This window comes from Lampetra fluviatilis, chromosome 49 (assembly GCF_964198595.1).
Source record: "Lampetra fluviatilis chromosome 49, kcLamFluv1.1, whole genome shotgun sequence".
In the NCBI taxonomy this organism is placed as follows: domain Eukaryota; kingdom Metazoa; phylum Chordata; class Hyperoartia; order Petromyzontiformes; family Petromyzontidae; genus Lampetra; species Lampetra fluviatilis.
In genome coordinates, this window is record NC_136323.1 from 2,578,220 (window position 1) to 2,590,125 (window position 11,906).

Sequence of the window (11,906 nt, forward strand, 5' to 3'; positions counted from 1 at the left end):
ACACGCTGGTGGGACACTGTCACTCGGCTGGCCTGGGAACGCCTGGGAATTCACCAGGAAGAGCTGAAGTCTGAGTCTTGTCGCCAGGGAAAGAGAAGTCTGGACCGACCTACTCAACATGCTGCAGCCGCGACCCTCACCAGGACAAGCGCACTGAGAAACGAACGAACGATCAGCACTGCCAATGGAGAAGAGTATTGGGCAACGCTTATTTGAGTAGGAAGACTATTTGTAAATGTTGTGGGTTTACTCTCGAACACACCGGTGTGATGGACTAGTAACGTATCGCGATGTTTTGTTGACGTGACAAACATTACTAATTGGCTGTGTCGGGTGGTGGCGGGTTTAACGACACAAACCCCACCACCCCCTCTATTATGAAGAGTATTTGGCTTTGGCATATGGGGCATATCATCATCATCGTCGTCATCACCATCAGCAGCGGCAGCTTTACAATAGGATCGAGCGCCTATTACGCCTGAGCGCCTCTGAGCACTTTACACGCGACGAGTGAATTGCGCTCGAAAGGGCACCCCCAGCAGCAGCTGTCCCTGTGCAGTACGACGTGACGAATGTGCGAACGGCATTGTCCTGGAGAATTCGACACTGGTGCGAGTTGCGAATGATGGCAAGGGGTTTTCTTTTTGCTTCCATTGTGTGAAGGAGACGGCGTGTAGTTTATATTAAACAAAAGATTGTTCTGGTTAATGCCGCACCACAGTGTTAACCAGGGCAACGTGCCAGAGTCGGACCAGGCGACATACCGAAACAAGCTGCCACTGGGCCATGTTCGACGCGCCCCGATCCACTGCTGGATGAAGGCTGTCTCAAGCCATCGTCAGAGTGGTGGGGGGGGGGGTGGGTTACGTTCCGTGCGCTCTTGTTGGGGGCGCGCGAGAGCGTAAGCGGTGGATCTGTCCCTGGGGGACTGAAACGTTGAGTGGCCAAGCGGAACCGCATCAAACACGGCCTCGAACACAACCAAAAAAACCACCCCGGATTGGGTTATTTTTTTTTTAGTTAGGCCACGTAATGATGTGGCATAATTTGTGTCATGAATCCTTCCGCCACCCGACATTGCCAAAACAAATTTACCTGTCACATGCATCAATAAGCCTCCGCCGGAGAGAGAAAGTCAGGATGTTCGAGCGAGAGCGGCTTATTAATTTGCGTGGTTCCGCGTGAGATGAATTGTGGCACTCCTGGCAAACGCAATCACGTGAATCACATGCACCTTTGCATTCTCACCCAGCACACTTGCATTATAGACACTTGCTTTACACACACTTGCATTATACACACTCGATTTATACACAATTGCCTAATACACAATTGCTTTATACACACTTGCTTTACACACACTTACATTATACACAATTGCTTTACACACACTTGCATAATGCACACTCGATTTATACACAATTGCTTAATACACAATTGCTTTATGCACAATTGCATTATACACATTTACTTTATACATAATTACTTTATACACAGTGTACTTATACACAATTACTTTATACAAACTTACATTATGCACACTTTCTTTATACACAATTGATTTATACACGATTACGTTATACACAATTTCATTATCAATAATTTCTTTATACACAATTGATTTATACACAATTTTATTATACACACACTTGCTTTACACACAATTGCAATATACACAATTGCCTCATTTCTCAACACAATAAACGTACGTCACGTCCGCTTGATGGATTTTTGCCCTGCAAAGAATGGCTCACCATCGCATTCGTCCCAAACGGCATCTGATGGTTATCACAGCTTGACAAATTATCCGCTGTTTACATTAAATTAGAAAAAAACCACACAACTCCTGTATATGTGCATATAAGAATAATTTTCATGAAACTGACGAAACATTACTTTGAGGATATTCATTTCCCGCACATTGGTGCAAATGAAATTACGGTAAGGTGATATTTCATCCACTTTCGTAATAACAAGCCCGAATATTTCTCTCTCTCTGTCTCTACATGCCTGTGCATAATTAATCACGCGCGCTCACTCTCACGCTCAGAGGATCATTGTGATTGTGACAAAGACGAAGATTAATTGGCGCTCATTTTCCTGCAGACGCGCAATTTACGGAATTGTGACTGGCAAGAACCAGCAAGAGACGCACGTAAAAAGACCACGTGATTCTGGTGCAATATATATAATGCCTTCTAGGGAGGCTTTTATTTTTTTTTCTCGTGACTTTTTAACAATTTTAGCTCGGGTTACATTAACATAGCCACTTCCGTACCCAGTTACACGGTAATCTCTCACATTAACATCACTAGACCCAGCCACTCTTTTATAACCCTTGGGCTACACCCATTTCAAACCTTTTAAACAGTCTGCATCAGCAGCAGGCCATGCTTTCCCACCTGATGACGGACGCTTGTGTTGCGCCCGAAACGTCGTGATTTATTTTGTTGTATTTTCTACCCACGTGACTTTACCCAAAGAGCCAAAGAGTATGGATTCCTGCAGTCACGAAAGCTTCAAATCAAGATTTTCTCGGGTTGCCCGATTGTGCCATCACGCGGGACGAGGAATCCATGCAGATCTCCGGCAGGGCAAGAGCAACCACCCTCCGTGTTCGAGAACGGCCCACATAAGTGGATATCACAGAGCCACCGCTGAGATCCCTTGCCTTCAAATTGACCTCTTCATCCACATAGCGATGGACAGCACTTGTCTAACCGCGCTCGCTTTTGCAATGACAATAATGTTCGTCGCGTGAGCGAAACTGGGTTACGTTAATCGTCAGAGCTCGGAAATTCGAGACAAATTGAATGCGGGACCAAATTTAATGCGATGTGTCATTGGTGACCGGGCTGTGACCATACACTCGCTACACTTGAGAACTCGGTTTTATTACAGGCGTCTGAGACCCAGAATTGAACCTAGGAACATCAGCAGTGCCGGCATCAGCACTTTGACCTGAACGACAAGTACACATCGTTGTATTGTACTGTGCTCCTAATATCTATGCTCCCTGCCTTCACTAACCCGCAACGACCGGGGCGAAGAACGGCCAAACATCGTGGCGTGGAACAAAAACCTCGTCCAGCAGTGGACTGACATGAGGTCAGCACGTGTGCACGTGTGCACGTGCACACTGCACAAAGCAATATGATTTGGTCGAGTGGAAAAAATAATCGCGGCGATTTCCTGGGGTTGACCCCAGCCTCTCTCTCTTCTGGGGTGCTACCTCGGTGACTCTCTGAGCCATCGAGCCGACCGTGAGGCCACGTGCAGTGGCTCGGGTTGGACACGCTTGGAACCGATGCCCCGATGCGTCGCAGCGGCGGGCACGCTAATGAGGACACACCTAAGGGGGGAGGTCGTATGCCTCCTAAGTCCTGTTGACAGCTCCCCGGACCTGTACATGGCTCTCTATCACACGTGGAGATGCAGGGAAAGCCACTTAGCGATGAAAGTCGTCGAGCTGCTACGGTTTCCTCTGTGGGACTCCCACGAGCCCCCCTCCCCCACTGCACCCCCCTGGCTTTAACCCTCAACGTGAATTGGGCACGACCATTGTTTCAACTCCTCCACACCGTGTTAAAGCACCACTACTGTAGGTCACAACAACTCGCTCATTAGCTCACCTACCCACTCATCCACTCAGCCACTCACCTAACCACTGACCCACCCACTCAACCACTCACCGACTCACTCACCCAGCCACTAAACCACTCACCTACTCACTCACCTACCCACTCACCACTCAGCTACCCACTCACCCACCCGCTCACCACACCGCAGGTCACACCACTTCTATGTCTGCTTCTTCCCTCCCACTGCTCCACTTTGGAATCCCCTCGTCCCACCATCATCATCATTGTCTCTTTCACTTCGCTCAATAAAAAAAACCTGTTAAACCCTTACCGATTACGACTTTGACAGAGCTCTTCGTTGCTAGATTCTTGACGATTTTGGGGCTTTGGGTCTGTGCTCAGCAACCTTGACGTTGAGTTTCCGTTGAAGGAACTGACTGCGTTACGTTGAGCACCTTCAATCAATCGATCGATGGCGCCATCTCTTCCGAGCATCGCTCTTTACGCCTTCGCCATTCGTATCGAACATTCGGTGTTGATCTTCCTCGCGATTGGCGAACTCTTAAAAAAAATCGTAATGGAGGTTTTTATTTTGGGGGGGGGAGGGGTTAGAACACGTGAAAAAAAATGTGTCGTTAAACCCGCCACCACCCGACACAGCCAATTAGCAAGGCTTGTCGCGTAAACAGAACGCGTGCGCCAAGTCGTTACTGGCTCGGCAAACGCCGGTTGTGCGTTGGAGAGTAAACCCGCGACAACATTTACATTCCGAATACCGTGACGTTTCGCCGGTAGTTACAACAACGAGCATCATCAGGCGACAGCCAGGCATTATGGATCAATCCTCGGTCTTAAATAGACGGGGGGGGGGCGGGGGGGGGGATAAATGTGATGTAGTCACTTGCGAAACAATCATGCGCGAAGACCAGAGGGATGGCAGCGTTAAAAGTTCGTCCCAACGTCCAAACTTCAGAGCTTTCTCCTTTCATTTCCCACTCCAAGCTGCTGGTCCCGTTGCCCTGCTCCTGAACCCAACTGCAGTAGCAGCAGCAGCAGCCGTAGCGCCTCTCGATCCTGCAGGCAAAGCGGCATCGCAAGCGCCACAAACGTGACCGTTGTCAGCGCGCGGCGAGAGACAATGTCGCTACCCCAATTCACTTCTGGGCCACGTGTAGCGTGCGCTACGAGGCCAGAGGCGTAGCTAGGATATTTTGCGCCCGGGGACGAACTATAAAATTGGCGCCCCCCCCCCCCCCTTTAATCACATTTTCCTATTACATCGAATAAGGAATAACAATTTAAATTGTAATGAAACATTGTATTTAAAGAAGCAAATTTATATAAATTATATTACATGGCTCACTCAGTCACTGTCGTAGACTGGTTGACATAGTCTACAAAAGATTCATTTTTCTTGATTTCACTGTCGCAAACTGGTCAATCACGTAATCAAAATCAGTTTTTTCCAATGTTTCTCTTTCAACGCTAAGAAGAGCAAGATCGCTGAGACGATCTTGTCCCATTGAAGCTGCAAATACGACAAAATAAGTTTCAATTTGCTGAACGACCGCTCACAGCGTGCAATTGAAACTGTTATTGTTAAGTTTAACACGTAGCAGGCTTTCGCGACCAATATTATTCATAATCAACGTTTTTTTGGGTTTAGATCGCGTTATTTATAAATCTGTCGTAACCCTCCACCACCCGCCACGGCCAATCAGTAAAAAAGTGTCACGTTGACAAAAGACAAATTAGTTCACTGCTTTAGCCCACCGGTGTGTTGAAGCGCGAAACCACAACATTTACAATTTGAGTACGACGTTTCGCTGGTAATTGCATCCAGCATCATCGGGAGACACAGCAGAGCCTCACCATTCTGGCCAATTGCCCGATGATGCTGGATGCAATTACCAGCGAAACGTCGTACTCAAAAATTGTAAATGTTGTGGTTTCACGCTTCAACACACCGGTGGGCTAAAGCAGTGAACTAATTTGTCTTTTGTCAACGTGACACTTTTTTACTGATTGGCCGTGTCGGGTGGTGGAGGGTTACGACACATTTATAAATAACGCGATCTAAACCCAAAAAACGTTGATTATGTTATTGTTAATAAAAATTTGCAGTGAAATTCGCAAATTCGGAAATATGTCGTCTCCATAAAACACAATAAAACTAAGAAGATCCAAAGGAGTTTCTGGTAGAACTTCATTCCGGTTACTGAGCAGCATTTTGCAATCACCAATTTCTGTGAAAAGTTCGTGGCCATTGATGTCGGTGTCATGGAAATTTCCAAAATCTGTGCAATTTCGACGAATTGCATCGACATCTGTGTCGGATAGAAGAGTTTTGACGTCCAGCAAAAATCCAAATTTTGTGTTCAGGTTTTTTAGTCGTAAAAACCGTGTTGACATCTCCTGTTGAAGTCGATCAAATACGCTCTTCATAACGCGCACAATTTCTTCTTCTGCTGAAAGTCCTGCATTTCTTGCCAGTTCTCCTGGCATCTTCCGACGTCGCCTAATTCTTCTGTCCACATCGATCCCCCAGGCTGTGCATCTTGTTTTTGAGTTTTCTACAGCAACTTGGCTCAAATCATCACGAAGCTTGACAAATTCATGCTCCAAAGATGTAAGATCAGTTGTTGCTTCCTTGAAATTCATAGTAGGATCCTGTAAGCGCTTCTGAACACGATCAATTTTTCCAAGAATGACATTCCAGGAATGTAATAAAACTATGAAGTTAAAATTTAATACGCATGCCTGTAACTGTTCTGCATCACTTCTGGTTTCAGGCGTCATAGTTATATCATCCGATAATTTGTCTAGCAGCCCTACTAGTTCATACAGTCCTTCATAGATAGCTTTAACAGCTACTGATCGTGCACTCCAGCGTGTTTCAGGCCGTCGTAGTTTCTGCCACCAAAAAACAGGCCAGTGACTAAGGCTGAAAGACTGCGCCTGTCTGTTGTTTGGGGCGTTCTTCCATGTAAGTTCTTAATAGGCACGCGTACCAAAATGTAATTACATGACATGTAGGCTGTGTGTGGCGGGATATATAAACTTTTAGGTTGAGGTGCAGATTTGTGCAGTAATTTCAGGCTGCCGCGACCGCCGTAATAAGTTATAATGTAACGTTGTAAGCCTCATTTTGGCGCCCCTTTACCTTGGCGCCCGGGGACATATGTACCCCCCTGCCCCCCCTAGCTACGCCTCTGTACGAAGCAGACGCATTCCCGACTCGCTGTCAATGTCCACTGCGATGTGGGTATCCGGCTCGCGGGATTAATGTTGTGTGTGTGTGTATATCAAGCGGTGATTCTCTATGGGGTTTATAGAACGACTGGCGCGACGTGAGGGCACCTTGAAGGGTCGTTCAAATATTACGCACGAGGGAATTAAATCGCTTGAATTATTCAAACGCCCCGGGTTTGTCGGCTAAAATTCGTCAACATTCGGGAAGAAGAAAAACAACAACAGCAGCAGTAGCAGCAGCAGCAGCAGTGTGACTCGAGGGTGTCTCAGATACGGGGGAAGATCAGTGGGTGGGTGAGTGGGTGGGCGAGTGGGTGGGTGAGTGAGTCGGCGAGGTGCGTGGGCGAGTGGGTGGGTGAGTGGGTGGGTGAGTGGGTGAGTGAGTCGGCGGGGCGCGTGGGTCGGCGAGGTGCGTGGGCGAGTGGATGGGTGAGTGGGTGGGCGAGTGGGTGGGTGAGTGAGTCGGTGAGGTGCGTGGGCGAGTGGATGGGTGAGTGGGTGGGCGAGTGGGTGGGTGAGTGAGTCGGCGAGGCGCGTGGGCGAGTGAGTCGGCGAGGTGCGTGGGCGAGTGGATGGGTGAGTGGGTGGGCGAGTGGGTGGGTGAGTGAGTCGGCGAGGTGCGTAGGCGAGTGGGTGGGTTAGTGTGTGGGTGAGTGGGTGGGCGAGTGAGTGGTTGAGTGAGTCGGCGAGGTGCGTGGGCGAGTGGATGAGTGCGCAAACGAGAGTGGAGGATGGTGGGTGGGTGGGTGGGTGAGCTTGGCGTGAAAGTGATTTTGCGGATGAGTCGGTTGAGTGGTGTGAGTGAGCCAGTTGGTTGAGTTGGGTGTATAGTGAGTGCGTGAATGAGCGAGTGAATGAGTGAGCCGGTGAGTTGAGGCTGCGTGCGAATGGCGCTGGCGGTGTGGGTAGGCAGTGATAGGGGGTGCGACAGGGATGACGGGGAGGCAGCGAGAAGCAGTCTGCTTCGGGACAGGTGTGTGTGTGTGCCGTTCAGATCCCTCCCTCTGCTCGCTCTCTCGCTCTCCCTCCCTCTCACCCGCTCTCCCCCCCCCCCCACCTCTCTCTGTCTCTCAGTGTACTAGCCAGCGCTCAATCGTAACAAGGCAATCGCACGAGTCTAGCGTAGCAGCTTTTAAGTCATACACAGCGCAGTTCTCGTCATATAATACACCACCACCACCACGACGCGGAGCAGGAAGCACTCCACACGGAGCCAGGCCAATGAACACATGTTCTCTTCGGTCGTGCGCGCGCGCGCAGACACGCACACGTGCTGGCAATATTTTGTTTGTATGTAATTTTTAAACGCGGGTCTATCTCGCTCGTTCTAAAAAAAAATTCCCGGCGTTAGCTTCCCCCTTCCGTCTCCTCCCTTTACCTCCACCACCGACGCCGCCACCACGTCCAACAGCAGCATCAGCAGCAGCATCAGCAGTGGCAAGCAAGCAGCAGTACCATCACCATCATCATCAGCAGCAGCAGTAGCAGCAGCATCCGTTCCCGCTCGCCGTGACTGCTGCGGCCGCTGCTGCTAGCGGCTGCTCCCGCTGAGGCTCGAGGGGGTCGTCATGCCCGGGCGATTCGGTCTCCTGGCGGCGCTTCTGCTGCTGGGAGCGATGCTCTTCGTGGAGCATCAGATCAGGAAGCTGGAGCAGGCGAGGGCCAAGCTGGGTGAGCGAGCCGCCGACGCGTCTCTGTCTGCGTCTCGCGGTGTCTCTGGCTGTGCGTCTCACCGTCACCCTCCTCTCGCTGTGTGTGTGTGTCTCGCTGTGTGTGTGTCTCGCTGTGTGTGTGTGTCTCGCTGTGTGTGTGTGTCTCGCTGTGTGTCTCGCTGTGTGTGTGTCTCGCTGTGTGTGTGTCTCGCTGTGTGTGTGTGTCTGCTGTGTGTGTGTCTCGCTGTGTGTGTGTCTCGTTGTGTGTGTGTGTCTCGCTGTGTGTCTCGCTGTGTGTGTGTCTCGCTGTGTGTGTGTCTCGCTGTGTGTGTGTGTCTGCTGTGTGTGTGTCTGCTGTGTGAGCGTGTGTCTCGCTGTGTGTGTGTCTGCTGTGTGTGTGTCTGCTGTGTGTGTGTGTCTCGCTGTGTGTGTGTGTGTGTCTCGCTGTGTGTGTGTCTCGCTGTGTGTGTGTCTCGCTGTGTGTGTGTCTCGCTGTGTGTGTGTGTGCTGTGTGTGTGTCTCGCTGTGTGTGTGTGTGCTGTGTGTGTGTCTCGCTGTGTGTGTGTCTCACTGTGTGTGTGTGTCTCGCTGTGTGTGTGTCTCGCTGTGTGTGTGTCTCGCTGTGTGTGTGTGTCTGCTGTGTGTGTGTCTCGCTGTGTGTGTGTCTCGTTGTGTGTGTGTGTCTCGCTGTGTGTCTCGCTGTGTGTGTGTCTCGCTGTGTGTGTGTCTCGCTGTGTGTGTGTGTCTGCTGTGTGTGTGTCTGCTGTGTGTGTGTGTCTCGCTGTGTGTGTGTGTGTGTCTCGCTGTGTGTGTGTCTCGCTGTGTGTGTGTCTCGCTGTGTGTGTGTCTCGCTGTGTGTGTGTCTCGCTGTGTGTGTGTCTCGCTGTGTGTGTGTGTGCTGTGTGTGTGTCTCGCTGTGTGTGTGTGTGCTGTGTGTGTGTCTCGCTGTGTGTGTGTCTCACTGTGTGTGTGTGTCTCGCTGTGTGTGTGTCTCGCTGTGTGTGTGTCTCGCTGTGTGTGTGTGTGCTGTGTGTGTGTCTCGCTGTGTGTGTGTCTCGCTGTGTGTGTGTCTCGCTGTGTGTGTGTCTCGCTGTGTGTGTGTGTGTCTCGCTGTGTGTGTCTCGCTGTGTGTGTGTCTCGCTGTGTGTGTGTCTCGCTGTGTGTGTGTCTCGCTGTGTGTGTGTGTGCTGTGTGTGTGTCTCGCTGTGTGTGTGTCTCGCTGTGTGTGTGTCTCGCTGTGTGTGTGTCTCGCTGTGTGTGTGTGTGTCTCGCTGTGTGTGTCTCGCTGTGTGTGTGTCTCGCTGTGTGTGTGTCTCGCTGTGTGTGTGTCTCGCTGTGTGTGTGTGTGCTGTGTGTGTGTCTCGCTGTGTGTGTGTGTGTCTCGCTGTGTGTGTCTCGCTGTGTGTGTGTCTCGCTGTGTGTGTGTCTCGCTGTGTGTGTGTCTCGCTGTGTGTGTGTCTCGCTGTGTGTGTGTCTCGCTGTGTGTGTCTCGCTGTGTGTGTCTCGCTGTGTGTGTGTCTCGCTGTGTGTGTGTCTCGCTGTGTGTGTCTCGCTGTGTGTGTGTCTCGCTGTGTGTGTGTTTGCTGTGTGTGTCTCGCTGTGTGTGTGTCTCGCTGTGTGTGTGTGTGTCTCGCTGTGTGTGTGTGTGTCTGCTGTGTGTGTCTCGCTGTGTGTGTGTTTGCTGTGTGTGTCTCGCTGTGTGTGTGTGTGTCTCGCTGTGTGTGTGTGTGTCTCGCTGTGTGTGTGTGTGCTGTGTGTGTGTCTCGCTGTGTGTGTCTCGCTGTGTGTGTGTCTCGCTGTGTGTGTGTGTGTCTCGCTGTGTGTGTGTGTGCTGTGTGTGTGTCTCACTGTGTGCTGTGTGTGTGTGTGCTGTGTGTGTGTCTCGCTGTGTGTGTGTGTGTCTCGCTGTGTGTGTGTCTCGCTGTGTGTGTGTCTCGCTGTGTGTGTGTTTGCTGTGTGTGTCTCGCTGTGTGTGTGTCTCGCTGTGTGTGTGTGTGTCTCGCTGTGTGTGTGTGTGTGCTGTGTGTGTGTGTGCTGTGTGTGTGTCTCGCTGTGTGTGTGTCTCGCTGTGTGTGTGTGTGTCTGCTGTGTGTGTGTCTGCTGTGTGTGTGTGTGTCTGCTGTGTGTGTGTGTGCTGTGTGTGTGTGTGCTGTGTGTGTGTCTCGCTGTGTGTGTGTCTCGCTGTGTGTGTGTGTGTCTCGCTGTGTGTGTGTCTCGCTGTGTGTGTGTGTGTCTGCTGTGTGTGTGTCTGCTGTGTGTGTGTGTGTCTCGCTGTGTGTGTGTGTGTCTCGCTGTGTGTGTGTCTCGCTGTGTGTGTGTGTGCTGTGTGTGTGTCTCGCTGTTTGTGTGTCTCGCTGTGTGTGTGTCTGCTGTGTGTGTGTGTCTCGCTGTGTGTCTCGCTGTTTGTGTGTCTCGCTGTGTGTGTGTCTGCTGTGTGTGTGTGTCTCGCTGTGTGTGTGTGTGTGTCTCGCTGTGTGTGTGTCTCGCTGTGTGTGTGTCTCGCTGTGTGTGTGTCTGCTGTGTGTGTGTCTCGCTGTGTGTGTGTGTGTCTCGCTGTGTGTGTGTCTCGCTGTGTGTGTGTCTCGCTGTGTGTGTGTCTGCTGTGTGTGTGTGTCTCGCTGTGTGTGTGTCTGCTGTGTGTGTGTCTCGCTGTGTGTGTCTGCTGTGTGTGTGTCTCGCTGTGTGTGTGTGTGTCTCGCTGTGTGTGTCTGCTGTGTGTGTGTCTCGCTGTGTGTGTGTGTGTCTCGCTGTGTGTGTGTCTCGCTGTGTGTGTGTGTCTCGCTGTGTGTGTGTCTCGCTGTGTGTGTCTCGCTGTGTGTGTGTCTCGCTGTGTGTGTCTCGCTGTGTGTGTCTCGCTGTGTGTGTGTGTCTCGCTGTGTGTGTGTCTCGCTGTGTGTGTCTCGCTGTGTGTGTGTCTCGCTGTGTGTGTGTCTCGCTGTGTGTGTGTCTCGCTGTGTGTGTGTCTCGCTGTGTGTGTGTGTCTCGCTGTGTGTGTGTCTCGCTGTGTGTGTCTCGCTGTGTGTGTGTGTCTCGCTGTGTGTGTGTCTCGCTGTGTGTGTGTCTCACTGTGTGTGTCTCGCTGTGTGTGTGTGTCTCGCTGTGTGTGTGTCTCGCTGTGTGTGTGTCTCGCTGTGTGTGTCTCGCTGTGTGTGTGTCTCGCTGTGTGTGTGTGTCTCGCTGTGTGTGTGTGTCTGCTGTGTGTGTGTCTCGCTGTGTGTGTGTGTCTCGCTGTGTGTGTGTCTCGCTGTGTGTGTCTCGCTGTGTCACCCTCCTCTCGCTGTGCGTGTTGTCTTTGTGTCAATCACACGTGTTTGTAGTTGCCGTGTGATGTGTTTTGCGAGCGTGACTGTTGATCGCGTGTGTCAGTGTGTGTGTCAGTGTGTGCGTGTGGCAGTGTGTGTGTGTGTGGCAGTGTGTGTGG

General features: G+C 51.1%; 1 protein-coding gene across 1 annotated transcript in view; it reads left to right on the top strand.

The window, feature by feature from the left end:
* The first annotated feature begins 7,917 nt into the window (after nucleotides 1-7,917).
* Nucleotides 7,918-11,906, top strand: part of LOC144948438 (heparan sulfate 2-O-sulfotransferase 1-like) — a 99,488-nt gene continuing 95,499 nt past the window's right edge. Inside the window, exon 1 of the mRNA XM_078877904.1 lies at nucleotides 7,918-8,504. Coding sequence (XP_078734030.1) covers nucleotides 8,402-8,504 — 103 coding nt within the window. The 5' untranslated portion in view covers nucleotides 7,918-8,401. The remainder of the gene's footprint in view (nucleotides 8,505-11,906) is intronic.